Raw genomic sequence first — 18841 nt, 5'->3', positions numbered from 1 at the left:
AATAATGGCTACCAGGAGCAGTGGATTCATCACACAGGCACTGAACCTCAGTGACAGCCCTGGTATCAACTGGGGAAAAAAATCACAAATTTTCAAAATGTCTAATCCTGGTACTAATACATCATGGAAAAGTATGTGCTGTACACTTTGCTATACCAATATATCTCTATACATATTATTAGTACAATGCCAAATACCAGTGAAAGTAGCTATAGTGGTAAACTAAGGGGCTGCATAGTGGTGCACATGGTTGAGCACACAATAATGCCTAATTATCCCACCTCCCTGTATACATGCCCTTCTGTAATGAATAAATGACTAACTGTAAAACTAAATAATCAGAGACACTGCCATCTTCCACTTGGTTTCACAGCTCTCTCCACCAGGAAGAAGCTAGCTGCCATCCAGCAGAACATGGGCCAAACCTGAAACAACATTGGTGCCTAATGACACCAGATCCAGAAATTCCAAACTGGCCCTTGTCTGAGCAGACTTGTCACCCCTTAGGGCAGCTCTTTCCATGAATTCCAGGACTTACCCAGATCTGCAGCTTCACTCGCTTCTCCTGGCGGTAGACTGTCTTCACCTTGAAGTCAATGCCCACAGTGCTGACAAAGGCTGGGGTGAAGGTGTCATCAGCGTATCGGAAGAGGAAGGAGGTCTTGCCAACACTGCTATTGCCGATGATGAGCAGTTTGAACATGTAGTCAAAATTCTGATCAGAAGCATCCTTCACTCCAGTTTTACTATCTGTCACTGAAGCCATCTGCAGGAGAGACCTTCCATCACTCAGGAGCACACCGCTACTGTTACCCTGACTCAGCAACCTTTTAATGGTGAGTTTGCCATTCACACACTCACTCTTCACCCAATGTTAATGAAGAAATGCATTCTACTTGTGCAAGGACCTGGGTTCAAACCCCCCCCCCGTTCCCACCTGCAAGGGGGAGCTTCACAAGCAGTGCTGCAAATGTCTGTCTCTCTTTCTCTCTTCCTCTCTATCTCTCACTCCCTCTCTCAATTCCTCTCTGTCTCTGCCAATAAATTAAATTTAAAAAAAGAACACTACTAAAATTACCCCATCACTGCACTTGATCCAAATGTTGTCTTGGGATCCAGGTGGAACCCAGTCCCTGCAAATCATTCCTTCAGCAAGTATTTACTGAGCAGATTTCTCTGGGTCAAGCCCTGTGCTGGGCATGGAGAACACAAATATGAATCAGATATGGTATCTGACCTCTGAGTGGCCAGAGATTAGAGTGGAAAAGCATATAAACTTAGGTCAAGTGGTGAGACATAGGAAAACTGAAGAAGCCCATACCAAACATCTAATCCAAACTGAAGGCAATGGATCAAGGAGATTCTCCCACATGAGGTAGCACCTGAGCTGACCTTTTTTTTTTCTAACAGGGAAGCCAGTACAGCAAATGCACAAGCCTTCCAGAAAAGGTCCAGTATAACGTTTTCATTTTTCTATTCAGAAACAGGGAGTTATAAGCTTAATAGGGAGTTTTGGGTTTGCATAATGGTTATGCAAACAGGCTCTCATGCCTGAGGCTACAAGGTCCCAGGTTCAATACCCCACACCACCATAAGCCAGAGTTGAGCAGTACTCTGGTTAAAAAAAGAAAAAGGAAAAGAAATAGGGAGTTGTGGTTCCTCACAGCTCTAAATATCATGCCCAAACCATTCAACCTGACAAAGAGCTAACTTTCCAAACTTTATCTCTCCTTAAACCTTCTTTCTCCACCACCACATTGGTGTACAATTTTTACACCAATGTGGTGGTGGAGAAAGAAGGTTTAATATGCTTGGCTCCAAATATACCATGTGACTTCTTAGTGTTGTCCTATGAGACATGAGTTTGTTTGTTTTGCTTAAAATGTTCTTCTAAAAATCTATTCATCCTTATAGAGCCAAGTCAAGTTCTCCTTCCCTATGCACTACGGAGTGTGGACTCCAGCCCTTATGGCTCCTAGGGCACTCTAACTACATGTGTAGCATTTTGGAGTTGCTTCCTATGCCAACTCCTTTTTAAAGAAGCATTTGGAATTTAAAGTACTTCATTTCTGCATCCTTATCTTCTAGCACAAGTCCTAGTACAAAAACAGCACTCTGTAAATGTGTACCAAACTAATAAAAGTTACATTACTGCTCTGGGGTCCAATCTCATCATCTTGAAAATAAGGAGAAAATTTTCTGTGTCATTTTTTTCAGGGCTGTTACAGAACCTAAATGAGATAACAATACTTTAAATATATATATATATATATATATTATTTATTATTAGAGACAGAGAGAAATTGAAGGGAAGGAGCTGATAGAGAGGGAAAGAGACACACAGACAGACACCACCTGTGAAGCTTTCCCCCTGCAAATGGGGAGAGCTAACAATATTTAAGACCTAATTAAACTAGTAAAGTCCACACAGTTGTGGATACACAGCATCATTGTTCCAAATCATTTCAAAACCTAAATCCTTTATTTGCTCATTAGATGCCAAAGCCCTCCTTGAGACCTCAGTGTGCTCTAACCTATCACCATCATCTTCTCCTTTCATAGGATACTCTGGATTTAAATCCCATAGTTCTGCACTTGGTCTTAAACTTTATATGAAGTTGTCTCCCCACCAAGATTTGTTTCTTTTATTATTTTTTTTAATATTTTGTTTATTATGAAGATAGGAGGAGAGAGAGCAAAAGAACCAAACATCACTCTGGTACACAGGCTGCTGGGAATCAAACTCAGGACCTCAAGCTTAAGAATCTAATGCTTTATGCACTGAGCCACCTCCCAGTTTTTTATTTCTTTATTGGGGGATTAATGTTTTACAGTTAACAGTAAATACAATAGTTTATACAGTTTAGCTACCTTTTTTTTCTAGGAGAGTATTAAAATTACAGAAAGAGAAAGACCAGAGGGAGTCGGGCGGTAGCGCAGTGGGTCAAGCGCAGGTGGTGCAAAGCGCAAGAACCAGCATAAGGATCCTGGTTAGAGCCCCCGGCTCCCCACCTGCAGGGGAGTCATATCACAGGCGGTGAAGCGGGTCTGCAGGTGTCTTTCTCTCCCCCTCTCTCCATTTCTCTCTGTCCTATCCAACAACGAGGACATCAATAACAACAGCAATAACTACAACAACAGTGAAAAACAACAAGGGCAACAAAAAGGAAAATAAGTAAGTAATAAATATAAAAAAAATTTTTTTAAAAAAGAAAAAGACCAGAGCATCACTCTGGCAAATGGAATGCTGGGGATTTAACTCATAACCACAAACTTACAAGTCCTGTATTCTTTTGCTGTGCAACCACCCCAAGGAAAGTCAGTCTCTCTCTCTCTCTCTCTCTCTCTCTCTCTCTGTGTGTGTGTGTGTGTGTGTGTGTGTGTGTGTGTGTGTGTGTGTGTGTTGCTGAACTGAGGATCATACCTAGGGCTTCACAAGTCCTGTGCTCTACCACTGGGTTATACCCCCAACCCTTTTTTCCCATTTCTTTTATTATTTCTTGCTGGGGAATTATGCAGATGCAGTCACATCTGCCAAGCTGTCGTCTCCTCAGGCTTTGCCACTTCCCGCGATATTCTCGCAGTGCCTTTTTCAACCAATCCTGTCCTGACAGGTCACTCCTGGTTGTTGCCCTATAAAGCCCTTCTTCTTCCACCCCTCGTCTCTCTTGCCCGCTTTTCACATTGGTGATTAGACGCAAGGAAGGGTGGTCTGGGAGGCAGCCGTTTTTGCTACCTCCTCGTGGCCCGAACCACTGCGTTCTCACCCAACTCTGAGGTGCCCGTGCGAATAAAGATTTGTGTTCCCTCTTCGCTCCGGATCTCCTTTCTCTCTTCTCCGCCGCACCCGACAATTTCTTCTATAGCTGGCCAGCCACTTCACCCGCAGTCTCTCCTTGTTTTCAGCACTGTATACTCACATGGGAGGGAGGAAAGGTGTAACTCCCTTTAGAAATGGCTGCTTTGGGGAGTCGGGCAGTAGCGCAGCAGGTTAAGCGCATGTGGCACAAACCACAAGGTCCAGCATAAGGATTCTGGTACGAGCCCCCGGCTCTCCACCTGCAGGGGAGTCACTTCACAGGCGGTGAAGCAGGTCTGCAGGTGTCTGTCTTTCTCTTCCCCTCTGTCTTCGCCTCCTCTCTCCCTTTCTCTTTGTCCTATCTCACAACGACAACATCAACAACAAATAACAACAATGAAAAACAACAAGGGCAACAAGAAAAGGAAAATAAATATATATAAATAAATAAATAAATAAATAATAAAAGAAATGGCTGCTTTTCCCCCAAATGAAAAGAAGGAGTGTGAAAGTAGATTTAACTTGATGCCTCTTGCATGAGCTATGAGGACAAGAAACTGACAAATGTAGGTGGTTTAAAGTCCCACTGAAGAAGTCAGATAAATATATGGGATTACTACTAGCCCTTTCATAGTACTTCCATAAATATACCACCACTAGGCTCTGATGAGCTCTGTTGTTCCTTCACTTTTCCCCCAGTTTTCAAGCTGATACCCTCAACTCCATCCCTAAAGTTAATTGCCTCCTGACAAGTCTCACTGGGCAAAATGAAAGTGAGATTGGAGTGGTAGATATCACTGCCTGCTTAAACTATCTAAATCCTAACTTTTCCCTTTTTCATGCAACAAGATGCAGAACCTGTTTCAAGAATTGTTCAAAGGAATTATGCTTTTCTTTTCCACTACTCAAGACAAGGGAAATAATCACAACAATCAATCTCACATCATCTGCCCTGCTCTCAGTCAGCTTTCTTTATTTACGAGAGGAGGTCTCTACTATGAAAGCATAGTGTTGTTACTTTAAACATTAGAAAAATACCTCAGAAGTGTACAAAGAAATATGTAAATTACCTGACATCCTACCCACTCTGAAACTTCCATTGTTAAATTTTCAGTGTTTCCTCCCTAACTTTTTCATATAGAATATTGATACCTACTTTTAGATTACATTCTAGTGTTTGTTAATACAAAAATTAAGTTATAGGGCTGGAGAGATAGCATAATGATTATGCAAAAAGCCTTTCATTCTTGAGGTACCAAAGGTCTCAGATTTAATCTCAAGTACTACCATAAGCCAGAGATGAACTGTGCTCTGGTAAAAAAAATAATAAGTAGGGGCTGGCCAGTGGTACAAGTAGTAAAGCAAACACATTATAGTGCATAAGGCCCCAGCTTCAAGCTCCCATCCCCCACCTTCAGGGGGAGAAGCTTCACGAGTAGTGAAACTGTGCTGCAAGTGTCTTTATCTCCTCCTTCCCTCTCAATTTCTATCTAAAATTAATTAATTTAAAGGTAAAAAAGTAAATAAAATAGAAATAGAACAATTATAATGAAAGTAATTCAAACAACTGTTTACTATTGGAAATTTGTATTTTATTACAAGTAATACTTCAGATTATTTTCCTAAGTTTTAGGATAAAATGTGTAATTGGATAATATTAATTCAGTAATATTACTAAAAATAAGTTTATTTTTATAATATTCAGTAAGATTACTAAAAATAAGTACATTTTATAGTAAGAAGTAAGTCTTCATTCCTTTTTTAAATATTTAATTTAATTTGTTGGATAAAGACAGAGAAATTGATAGGGGTAGGGGAAATAGAAAAGAAGGGAGAAAAAAAAACACCTATAGCACTGCTTCACTGCTCATGAAGTCTTCCTCCTTCAGGTGGGAACCAGAGGTTTGAACCTATATGGTTTGAACACCATAACATGTGCACTCTACCAGGTGCCCCACTACCTAGCCCATAACTCTCTATTTTATTATTTTATTTTATTTTTTTAAGTTTTTTTTAATATTTATTTTATTTATTTATTCCCTTTTGTTGCCCTTGTTGTCTTATTGTTGCAGTTATTATTGTTGTTGTTGTTGTTGGATAGGACAGAGAGAAATGGAGAGAGGAGGGGAAGACAGAGAGGAGGAGAGAAAGATAGACACCTGCAGACCTGCTTCACCACCTGTGAAGCGACTCTCCTGCAGGTGGGGAGCCGGGGTTCAAACCGGGATCCTTATGCCGGTCCTTGTGCTTTGCGCCACCTGCGCTTAACCCGCTGCGCTACAGCCCGACTCCCAACTCTCTATTTTAACCCCTATTCCCAATCCAAATTCTCCTTTTCGAGAGAAAATATGTTCCCAATCAATCTATTTTTCAGAGGTAGTCTTTGCATAGGGAAGCACAGAGGTCTATTTGTACTTTTTTTCCTTTTTCTTTTTATTATCTTTATTTATTGGATAGAGACAGACAGAAATTGAGAGGAAGGGATAGACACGGAGGGAGAGAGACAAAGAGACACCTGCAGCACTGCTTCACCACTCGTGAAGCTTTGCCCCAGTAGGTGGGGGCCAGGGGCTTGAACCAGGGTCGTTGGGCATTGTAACATGTGTGCTCAACCAGGTACATCATCATCCAGTCAATATATATATATATCAGCACTACTCAGCTCTGACTATTTGTGGTTTGGGGATTAAACCTGGGACTTCTTGCATGCATGAATTTTTTATTTAGTTGTCTCCAGGGTTATTGCTGGGGTTAGGTGCTTGCACTACAGATCCACTATTCCTGGCAACCATCTCTTTTATATTGTTGTTGCTGTTTTTGTTGTCATTGCTGTTGCTGCTGCTGCTGCTGTTGTTGTTGGATAGAACAGAAAGAAATTGAAAGGGGGGGAGTCGGGCGGTAGCGCAGCGGGTTAAGCGCACGTGGCGCGAAGCCCAAGGACCAGCTTAAGGATCCTGGTTCGAGCCCCTGGCTCCCCACCTGCAGGGGAGTTGCTTCACAGGCAGTGAAGCAGGTCTGCAGGTGTCTGTCTTTCTCTCCCCTTCTCTGTCTTCCCCTCCTCTCTCCATTTCTCTCTGTCCTATCCAACAACGATGACATCAATAATAACTACAACAATAAAACAACAAGGGCAACAAAAGGGAATAAATAAATATTAAAAAAAAAAAAAAAGAAAAGAAATTGAGAGGGGAAGAGGAGAGACAGACACCTGCACACCCACTTCACCACTTATGAAGCAACCCCCTGCAGGTGTTTGTTTGTTTGTTTGTTTGCCACCAGGGTTATCTCTGGGACTCCATACCAGCACTACAAATCCTCCATTCCCAGCAGTGATTTCCCCCCAATATGTATTAGGTAGGACAGAGAGAAACTGAGAAAGGACAGGGAGATATAGAGAGGGAAAGCTGACATGCCTTACCACTCATTAAGCGGACCCCCTGCAATTAGAGAGCGGGGGGGGGGGGGGGCTCGAACCCAGGTCCTTGCACTTGGTACACTTGGTAATATGTGCACTAAACTGAGTGTTCTACCACCCGGCCCCCTAACTCTTTATCAGTAAAATATGATAATATATCATGCATTCTAGTCTATGTCTTTTATGAATACTATGAATACTTTAATAACTGAATTAATGTTTTTTTATTTCTTTATTGGGGGATTAATGTTTTACATTTGACAGTAAATACAATAGTTTGTACATGCATAACATTTCCCAGTTTTCCACATAACAATACAACCCCCACAAGGTCCTCTATCGTCTTTTTGGATCTGTACTCTCCCCCCCACCCCACCCCAGAGTCTTTTACTTTGGTGCAATACACCAACTCCAGTTCGGGTTCTACTTGTGTTTTCTCTTCTGATCTTGTTTTTCAACCTCTGCCTGAGAGTGAGATCATCACATATTCATCCTTCTGTTTCTGACTTATTTCACTTAACATGATTTCTTCAAGCTCCATCTGAAATAATGTTTTACTTATCTTTAAATCCTACTCTTTTTATTTAGCATTGCATCATATTTTTAAATTATTTTTTATTGATACCAGGGTTATCACTGGCTATCACTTCTTCCTAGTGCTTATTTCTGTTCCCTATCACTGCCGCGGACCACCACAGTGGATGAGCAGCAGGAGGGTCAGGGGTCTTGAAGGCAACCTCCCCGGTGGGTCAGGAGTCGGCGAGAGGGAGAACAGATAGACACCACACTCTATTGGAAGGTGAATCTGGACTCATTTTAATAGTGAAACTGCATTAGCTTTTATACTTTTTTCAGGTTACATTCAGGTTGCCTAAACAACCAGCTCATAAGGAAGTAGCAATAGCATCATAGTCTTGTGGGTTTGGCAGGATATATGTTACTCTCCTTTTACTGTAAAGAATGGTACAATACTTAGTATCGCCCTGTTCTCAGGGGAGGTCATACCCAGAATTGTTTTTGATTTTTGCGGAGGGCTATTTCTATCATTAATCTTCTATGGGGGGCATACAGATCTTTGCCTAGTTGTGGGCCACTGCTCATCTAGGTCTGGTACAGTTTAACTATTAATCTTTCTTTGTTTCAATACATCAACTTGTACCTGGGAGGCCTCAATCTCTGCATTCTTTCTTTAAGGGGCAGGTCATAACATGACTTCTTTTGTCCGTCTATGTTGACCCACCTTCCCCACTTTCATAATGTAACTTTCAAATATGCCCCTGTGTAAGGGAGAGGGGGTGCTTCTGACTCTCCATTCCCACCAGGCACTGCCAAAGCACTATTAATCAATTGTGACAGTATAATTATTTGTAGCAATAACGGGGGGGAGAATGCATTGACCCATTCTCGTCCTCCTGCCCAGCTTCCTTGAAGTCTGAATGCAGGTCCAGAGGAGATGACACTGTCAGGCTCCCTGGCATTCGTGACGGGGCGGTGCATATCACACTGAAAAAATCACTTGTTTTTGACACCCCCCACCCCCTACTTTTGGAAGAACCATTTCCTTCTTTCTCCCAGCTTGGGACCAAGGAAAACTTCCCCATGGGTCCTGAGTCTTCATCTGTTTTGTTAGTCATGGAGACCAGGCATTAACCAGTCCTATCCTTTATGTAACTGTCACAAAAGAGAGGGAAGTCTGTGCTATGACCCCACCTTTCCAATCAACCTTTCTCTCTCTCCACCTCTCTCTCTCTCTCTCTTTCTCTCTCTTTCCTGATAGAAACAAAGAAATAGGGAGGGAGAAAGAAAGAGAGGTACCTACAGCACTGCTTCACTAGTTGTGAAGTTTCACTTTTCCAGGTTGGGGCCAGGGCTTAAACCCAGGTCCTTGTCCATGGTGACATGTGTACTCTATCAGGTGCACCCACTGCCCAGCCCTATCACAAATATTTTACTGAAACTTTTAAAAAATGTATTTATAAATGGAATGTGGGGAGTGGCTCACCCAATAGAGTAGGTATATTACCAGTGAAAGGCCCAGATTTGAATGGGGGGGGCTACTTCAAGAGCAGTGGAGCAGTGCTCTCCCTCTCTCTGCCTCTCTCATCTGTCTCTTTCTGTCTCTCACCCTCTATCTAGAGAGCAGAAAAAGAATGAATGACTACTAGGAGCTGCAGGTCATTCAGGCACTGAGCCCCAGTGATAACCCTGGTGATAAAGCAAATATTTATAAATATAATTTCAGAAGGCCAAGTGGTGGTGCACCTGGTCAAGCACACATAGTACTAAACACAAGGACTTGTGCAAGGATGCAGGTTCGAGGTCCTGGCTCCCCACCTGCAGAGGGGACACTTCACATGTGGCAGAGCAGGCCTGCAGATGCCTCTTTCTCTCTCTAGCTATCTCCTACTCCCCTCTCAATTTCCCTCTGTCCGAGCCAATAAAATGGAAAAATGGCTGCCAGGAGCGGTGGATTTGTAGTGCTGGCACCAGGCCCCAGTGATAACCCTGGATATAAAAATAAAGGCTAAATATATATATATATATATTCAATTGACTACTTTATACTGCACCTTATGGATGTGTTATATGACCACATATTTAATGTACATTTATTTTCTATTCCTTTTTAATTATTATCTTTATTTATTTATTGGATAGAAACAGAAATCAAGAGGTAGGGAGAAATAGAGAGGGAGAGACACAGAGAGACACCTGCAGCCCTGCTTCACCACTCATGAAGTGGGAGCCAAGGGCTTGAACGCGGGTCCTTGCACACTGAAATGTGTACACTTAACCAGGTGTGTGTGCCACCACCTGGTCCCCTTATTTTCTATTCTTAATTATTACAAATAAAGTTAGTGACCACTTCTTTACATTAATATTTGTTTGCTTTCTTAACTATTCTTTAGGAGAAATTTCTAGAAATGGAATAGTCTGTCAAAGAGTAGTTACTAAAACATAAATTTAATCCTACCAAAATTTTATGTTCTTTATCTTACCTTATCCTCAGAATAAACCTGGGAAGTAAATCTGGAAGGACAATGATTCTTAGCATTTGGTCAACAGGAAAATGGACAGTCAGAAATTAAGGATTTGTCCATGCATCAGCTAACAGCTGAGACTAGAGTTGTGTAGTATTAGGGAAAGAAAAAGGAAAAAAAAAAAAAAAAAGCCTGCTCTATTCCCTGACATCTTGGGCAAGTCACATCACTTCTAATACCTCCAACTTTACAAAGCTGTGGTACAAACAGAATGAACAGTTACCAAATTCAGATAATCTAGAATGGTCTCTTGGATTCTGGAGGTACTCAATAAATACATTTCACTAGCCTGTTTAATCCACTGATGCAGTCGAGTCTTGTTCACCTGCCCTCTAACTATTCTGAGCTCCACTGTCTGAGTATGTTCTACAATTAACTGCCTTTTCTTCTGGTTCAGCTGATATATATATGAAACACTGACAAAAAACATAGGGTAAGAGGGGTACAACTCCACACAGTTCCCACCACCAGAACTCCATATCCCATCTCCTCCCCTGATAGCTTTCCTATTCTTTATCCCTCTGGGAGCATGGACCCAGGGTCATTATAGCATGCAGAAGGTGGAAGGTCTGGCTTCCGTAATTGCTTCCCCACTGAATATGGGCATTGACAGGTAGATCCATACTCCCATCCTGCCTCTCTCTTTCCCTAGTGGGGTGGGGGTCTGGGGAAGCAGGGCTCCAGGACACATTGGTGGGGTTGTCTGTCCAGGGAAGTCTGTTTGGCATCATGTTAGCATCTGGAACCTGGTGGCTGAAAAAGAGTTAACATATAAAGCCAAACAAGTTGTTGACTAATCATGAACATAAATGCTGGAATAGTTCAGATGAAGAGTTGGGGGGGTCTGCATTTTGTAGATAGTTAGTAGGCATATTTTAGTTATATACCAAAGGGACCATGACATGACAATATTAGTTTTTTGTTTAATTTTTTTTCCTGAGCCTGATATCTGATATGCAGATGGATCCAAGTTATTGTCTGTGGAGATGATGTCATGGCTGGAAAAAGGACCAGAAAGCTGAATCAAGGAAGAGAGCAGCTCCCAAATATGGGAAAGGTGTCTAAATATTGTTGACTGTAAACCCCATCGATTTATTCTGATCTGATTTGGGGCCCATATTCAGCTTAGGAGCCTATGTGACCTCTGCATCCCTGTAGATCTGCTCACATTCTGTAGTCATGAGTAGGAACGTTCTAAGCTGCCCCAGTATCAGAACCCTTCTTGTTCAGGTGTAGCATAGAGTATATTGTCCATCCTCCCTTCAGAGGATGGAACATTCTCTACCGTTGTTGATCCAAATTGAGGGCAAGGTCCTATGGGGGCCTACAAAGGGGTCTGTTTAGTTGTTCCTGATATAGATGACAGATAACAATGGAGAGAGGGATTTATTCAAGGTCTAGGCCCATTATATCTGTTTTGGAACCTCAGGACTCCCCAACTAGGGCCCCATCAGCTGATTTTTATACTATGACCACCACTGGACCTAAACAGTGAATTCTTGGGGCATACACAGTACTTCTTCCAATAAATATTTATTAAGCATTTGCCATGTGCCAGACTATCAATGTTAACATTACTGGTCATTTTCTGATGTAGTTGCCTTTATATTTTTAGGTTGCAAGATTTAGAAGGAATTTGGGGTGGAAGCTTGATCATCACAAAAAGGCTGACTACTGGTCCCCACTTTACAAGGAACACTGACTGACTTGGGCAAATCACTTAAACTGAGTCTCAGAGCCCTTAGCTATGATATGATAATACTGCTTACTTCCAAAGCTAATGTGAATTTTAATTAAGAAAATGATTTATACACACACACATATACACACTGTTGAGAAAATACATTGGGTCTTATGCATTGAACAGAATCACCTAGGACGGTTGAAGAGATAGCATAGTGGTAATACAAAACAAAGATTTTCACATCTGAGGCACCAAAGGTCACAGGTTCAATCCCCAGAACCACCATAAGCCAGAACTTAGCAGTGTTCTGGTAAAAATAATAACATTTGATTAATTAATTAATAATAAAGCATTACCTAGAAAAAGTGCCTATCTTTATTAGCTATGTCTATCACAGATGCAAGAGTGGGAAGTGGGAGACAAAAGTAAAAAATATATATATAGGCTTAAATCCTGATTTGATGCATCTCCCTTCATTTTATAGGTTAAAAAAATGAGACCAGGAGCTGGGTGGTAGAACAGCAGGTTAAGCAAGCACACGTGGCATAAAGCTTGAGGACTGGCATAAGGATCCCGGTTCGAGCTCCCGCTCCTCACCTGCAGGGAGGGGAGTCACTTCACAGGCGGTGAAGCAGGTCTGCAGGTGTCTATCTTTCTCTCCCCCTGTCTTCCCTCTCCTCTCTCCATTTCTCTCTGTCCTATCCAACAACGACGACATCAACAATCATAACTACAACAATAAAAACGAGGGCAACAAAAAGGAAATAAATAAATAAATATTTTTTTAAATCTTTAAAAAAGAATGAGACTGGGAGTTGGGTGGTAGCACAGCGGGTTAAGCGTACATGGCACAAAGCTCAAGGACCAGCGTAAGCAATCCAGTTCGAGCCCCCAGCTCCCCACCTGCAGAGGAGTTGGTTCACAAGCGGTGAAGCAGGTCTGCAGGTGTCTATCTTTCTCTCCCCCTCTCTGTCTTCCCCTCCTCTCTCCACTTCTCTCTGTCCTATCCAACAACAATGACATCAATAACAACAATAACTACAACAACAATAAAAAATAACAAGGGCAACAAAAAGGGAAAATTAAAAAAAAGAGACCTCGGGATTCCGACTTCCGGAGGCGGAGCTACGAGCAGCAGATCGCTTTCTCTCCTCTCCTCTCCTCTCCCGGATCAACTAGGAATACCAAAGGAGACCACCCGGACCGAAACAAGACAGGACTAGAATGACCACAGGAACCCAGTAAATCACCCTCACCAGGTTCCAGGTGTCATCAGGATGCCGGCCAGACTTCCCTGGATTGAAGATACCACCAATGTGTCCTGGAGCTCAGCTTCCCCAGAGACCCACCCTACTAGGGAAAGAGAGAGGCAGACTGGGAGTATGGACCGACCAGTCAACGCCCATGTTCAGCGGGGAAGCAATTACAGAAGCCAGACCTTCTACCTTCTGCAACCCTCAATGACCCTGGGTCCATGCTCCCAGAGGGATAGAGAATGGGAAAGCTATCAGGGGAGGGGGTGGGATATGGAGATTGGGCGGTGGGAATTGTGTGGAGTTGTACCCCTCCTACCCTATGGTTTTGTTAATTAATCCTTTCTTTAATAAAAAATAAAAATAAAAATAAAAAATAAAAAAATAAAAACCAAACAATAAAAAAAAAAGAGAGACCTCGGGAGTCAGGCAGTAGCACAGCAGGTAAAGCACAGATGGCACAAAGTGCAAGGACCAGCTTAAAGATCCCGGTTTGAGCCCCCGGCTCCTCACCAAGTTGCTTCACAAGTGGTGAAGCAGGTCTGCAGGGGTCTGTCTTTCTCTCCCCTCTCTGTCTTCCCCTCCTCTCTCCATTTCTCTCTCATATCTAACAACAATAACTACAACGGTGTGGTCCGGGAGGTGGCGCAGTGGATAAAGCACTGGATTCTCAACCATGAGGTCCCAAGTTCAATCCCCGGCAGCACATGTACCAGAATGATAGCTGGTTCTTTCTCTCCTCTTATCTTTCTCATAAATAAATAAATAATTTAAAAATAATAAGTACAACAATAAAACAACAAGGGCAACAAAAGGGATTTTTTTTATTTTGTTTTTTTTATTTTTACCAGAGCACTGCTCAGCTCTGGCTCATGATGGTGCAGGGGATTGAACCTGGGACTCTGAAGCCTCAGGCTTGAGAGTCTCTGCATAACCATTATGCTATCTACCCTCTGCCCAGGGAATAAATATTTTAAAAAAAGATTTTTAAAAAATGAGACCTCAAGAAGAGAAATGGTTTGTCAGTGTTAAAATAGTAAGTCAGCTGGAGCAACATGGCTAGAACTTCTATTATCTAACAACTCCCAGTTGGACTAGACTTAGGGAAAATAAAAATCTTAACAATTTTAAGGGAGTAAAGAAGCATCCCAGCACCCTGAGCCTCTCTTTCTGAGCACTTGCTATATTGTACTGTCAACATCTGTTTATGTGCACACAGCACAGCATAGATTTCCCAGTTGGTGGTGTGAGAATAGCGAGAAGGAGAGGAAGGAGCACTTCAGTTGGAAGGCAAGGCATGTTAAGATGGAAGCCCCCAAGGGAACTGTCTCTGGAGGCGGGGCTGGGGCTACACAGACATTTGGAGGAGAGGCAAAAAGCATCTCAGCAGGCAGTCGCCTGAGGCAGATCTGAGCTGACAGGTCACTGCACAGAGGTGCATGCAGAACAGCATTTGTAAGATAAGCATCAATCAGATCTTCCCTCTCTTTTGTGACAGTCACATAAATGATAGAGCTGGGTAGCTCACAGTCTCCGTGACTAGCAATGCAGATGAAGACACAGGGACCATCTGGGAAGTTTTCCCTGGGAGAACGAAGGAAATGGTTCTTCCAAAAGTAGGAGTCAGAAACAAGTAACTCTTTCAGTGGGATAGGGAACAGAGAGGGAGGAAGAGAGAAAGCCCTAAAATACATTAAGAAGCCGGGTGATAGCGCGCAGCAGGCTAAGCGCACATGGAGCAAAGCACAGGATCGGAGTAAGGATCCAACAACAATGACATCAATAACAATGACATCAATAACAAGAACAACAATAACCACAACAATAAAACAACAAGGACAACAAAAGGGAATAAATAAATACTTAAAAAAGAAGAAGAAGAGATCAACTCAATAAGTGCAGTGGAGGAGTGAATGGATGAAGTTCTTTTGTTGTTTTTTTTTCCTCCTCCAGGGTTATTGCTGGGCTCGGTGCCTGCACCATGAATCCACCGCTCCTGGAGGCCATTTTTCCCCCTTTTGTTGCCCTTGTTGTAGCTTCGTTGTGGTTATTATTATTGTCCTTGTTGACGCAATTCGTTGTTGGATAGGACAGAGAGAAATGGAGAGAGGAGGGGAAGACAGAGAAGGGGAGAGAAAGATAGACACCTGCAGACCTGCTTCACCGCCTGTGAAGCGACTCCCCTGCAGGTGGGGAACTGGGGGCTCGAACCGGGATCCTTACGCCGCTCCCTGCGCTTTGCGCCACGTGCGCTTAACCCACTGCGCCACCGCCCGACCCCCAATGAAGTTCTCTTTTAATAGAGCACAAGAGTGACTCAGAGAAACCTGACCTAACTAGTAATTGTGTAAATGTAGGAAGACCACATCCTGGGTTTTAGTTTCCTCACCTATAAAATAAGTTAATAAAATGACTCCTGGAAACCTGTTATAAGAATTAAAAACCATTATATGGATGTTTATAAGCCTTTTTTCCCCTTTCTTTCTTTTTGTCATCTGCAGCCCCATGTCTTCTTCTGCTAAGAGAATTTGGGTGGTGGAAATGGTTTGAGCTTCCAAACCAAACAAACTAGATTAAATTTTCAGCTTTATCATTTTTTTTTTTTTGGCTATGAGATCTTGGCAAGAAATTTTACATGATAAACACACAGTTTCCTCATCCAATAAGCACTGTTAGGAATATTATAGAAAAGGTTGGTCAAGCACCTCAGTAGTAAATGTTATTTACCAGGTGCTCATAAAATGTATTTCCATGTTCCTATTAGCAGCATCTATCATTGAGGATAAGGAGAGAGACAGGCAAAGGCAGACCTCACCATCTACAACCAGCTTCTCCCTAAAGTCAAACTCTACTAACATTTCTTTTTAAAAATTTATTTATAGGCTAGGGGTAGATAGCATAATAGTTATACAGAGACTCTCGTGTCTGACACTCTGAAGTCCCAGGTTCAATCCCCCATACCACCATAAGCCAGAGCTGAGCAGTGCTCGGGTAAATATATATATATTTCATTTATTATGAGAGAGAGAAAAGGAGAATTTCACATGAGGCAGAAAGAAGGAGAGAGAAAGTGACAGAGAGCCACTCCAATACATGTAGTGCTGGGGATTAAAACTAGGACTCTTAGGCAAAAACGCAGTGCTCTAACAATTGAAATATTCCATCAGCCACATCCTACTAAATTTCTAATTCAACCTTTCCCACTAGAAATTTCTATACTTAGGGAAAATAAAACTTAACATAGCATCACCAGCCAACCCAGTCCAGTTCAGTCCAGTTTATGCCTGCTTCCCTGGGTCTCTTAGAAACTATACTGTAATAGTTAACAGTTATGGAGCACCTACTAATTGTCAGGACTCTACCAAGTGCTTGCATTTCTTTATTCTCTTTCTTTTTCTTTCTTTCTTCTCTTTAATAGGATACCTGGGAAAGGACCCAGTGCCTAGTGCATGAGTCACACTGCTAAACAGCCTCCCCAGTCCAATTTTTTTACTCTATTCGTCAGAGAGGAAAAGGGAAACCTGAACCCCACCCCATAGTCTTTTACGTTAGTTCAATACACCAGCTCTGGGACTGGAGATTTACCTTTCCCCATTCTGATTTCTGTGGTAGAAACTGCTAGCTCAGTCCTTCATGACCAGAAAGTCTTCCCTTCACTTAAAAAAGCACAGCAGCAGGGCTACCCGCTGCCACAGATATTCCATTGTCCTCCTCCCTTTATAGACACAGAGCAGGTGGGCATCCATCCACCTGTGCACACATATTCACTCCCTTTACTGTTCCCCTCCCTTTTCCTTGAGGATTCACAGACGCTGGGAGGGAAGGCCCTGTCTTTGTCCTACCCAATACACCCTCCACACCCCTAGTAGCTTCTAGAGACTGTGACCCTGCCCTACCTAAAGTCCCTTCTTATACTTGGACTCTAGAATGGAGTGGGTCTCTGGATGAATGTTTCTATCCATGATGCTCTTCTTGTCTGTGATACTGGGTGGCAGTGTAACAGGGTCCAGTGTTTCTCAGCCTTCTGAGGAGTTAGGACACACCTAGTGCCTTGAGGGCTCCTTTTATCCTGCCACTGTCACACCTTCCCCCATACCTGGCCTTCTCTGGACCTGACCTAGTGGGGCACACACCACCCTGAACTCACCAAGTGCCTTAATAGCTTCCCTCTTCTCAGATGCCAGACCCTTGCTTCATCTCAGAGCCTCTTCACTACCTTACCCACCCACACCCACACCCACACCCACCCCCATCCCCACCATCAACCTGACCAGAGCTCTGGGGCCACTGTCCTCTCCATGCGCCAGCTCCCCGCCCCTGCCTCTGCAGTCGGGGTGAACACAGCCTCGCCTGCCACCTTCCCATTCTTTCAAGGGTACCCCTCCAAGCCCCACTCCTCGCCCCCCACTCCCGGTCACACACACAGAGAGACAACACAGCCGAACCCTGCTCCTAGCTTTCCCCTCTCGTATCCCCTCGCCCCTTATCCTCCCTAGAGCCCCTTGCCCGCATCGCCTTGCCTCTCCAGCTCCAGGCGACCCGGCCCCCTCCCCTGAACTCTGCACCTGCTGGCTTCTCCAATTGCCCTTGCCCGGCTAAACCCTCTCCCTCAACCCAACCCTTTCACCGACCTCTGGCTGCAGGGAACCCTCATTTGGCTCTGAGCCCCTTAGCCCCTCCTTCCATATCCCCTGCCCCCCCCACGACCACCCTCCCTCTCCTCGCCTTCCCTCGCGATCCCTCACACGCTCCCGGCTCTGCTTATCCCTCCCCGCAGCCCCGGGGATCTGGCTCCCGCACTCCCGCTGCCCCCCCCCCAGCGCCCCTGGCGGCCCTCGCAGGGCGGATGGACCCCCTCCTACAGGTCACACGCCCCCTCGCCGGCTCCCGCAGCCCCTTCTGCTCGGCCCCCAGCCCCCAGCGCCCCCGTAGCGCCTGGGTCCCGCGTCCTCGTGGGGCGGGTTGCCGGGGCCGCGCCCCTTACCTGGGACATGCGGTGCGGGACGAGTGGCTAGCTCTGGATCTGCGCGGCTGGTCTGCGGAAGCGCGATCGGGGACCCGGCGGCGCTGGGTGCGGTGCGAAGCAGCTGGGCTGCTCGGGTCGCGCGGCTGCGACCAGCGGCTGAGGCTCCCGCTACCGCTCGCTGGGCTGGGCGACCGCGGCTCCTGGCCCCGCCCGCGCCCCGCCCAGGGGGCGGGACCCCCTTTGCCACCTCCCCAGCTCCAAGCACTTTGTCCAGCGTCCGCAGGTATCTGGGGGACTCCGAGATCCCCAATGTCTGGGTGACTGTAGTGACTTATCTTAATTCTCACGATTCGCTCCATGGACCAAACTTAACTGGCTTCTCAGAGAGGGCTTTTTTCAATCTCTGTATTGGGGAGGGGCGAGGGAGTGGGTGGGTAATGGTTTACAGTACAATTATTGACACATAGGTACAAACTCTCATTTCTCCATGTCTGTAAAATACTCTCATCTCCAATTTAGGTTTCCCTCCACCACCATGTACCAGGAACCCAAAGCACCCCCTCCAGCCCCTTCCTACCCCTCCTTCTCCGGATTTCTTTGCTTTGGTGCAATACATCAAGCCCAGCCCAAGTTTTACTGTGTGTTTTCTCTTTCTGTCTTTTCTTAAGTTCTGCTTAAGAGTG

At 44.2% G+C, this 18841-nt stretch overlaps 1 protein-coding gene across 1 annotated transcript in view; it reads right to left on the bottom strand.

Annotated features, from left to right (window-relative positions):
* RAB3B (RAB3B, member RAS oncogene family) overlaps positions 1-18324 on the bottom strand; it is an 89567-nt gene extending 71243 nt beyond the window's left edge. The window contains exons 1-2 of the mRNA XM_007535153.3: positions 18177-18324; positions 539-766 (exon numbers count right to left, since the gene is read on the bottom strand). Of these exons, the coding sequence (XP_007535215.2) occupies positions 539-766; positions 18177-18185 (237 nt within the window). The 5' untranslated portion in view covers positions 18186-18324. The remainder of the gene's footprint in view (positions 1-538; positions 767-18176) is intronic.
* Between the last annotated feature and the right edge of the window lie 517 nt (positions 18325-18841).

This window comes from Erinaceus europaeus, chromosome 13 (genome assembly GCF_950295315.1).
Source record: "Erinaceus europaeus chromosome 13, mEriEur2.1, whole genome shotgun sequence".
Lineage (NCBI taxonomy): Eukaryota > Metazoa > Chordata > Mammalia > Eulipotyphla > Erinaceidae > Erinaceus > Erinaceus europaeus.
This window is presented reverse-complemented; position numbering and strand designations above follow the sequence as displayed.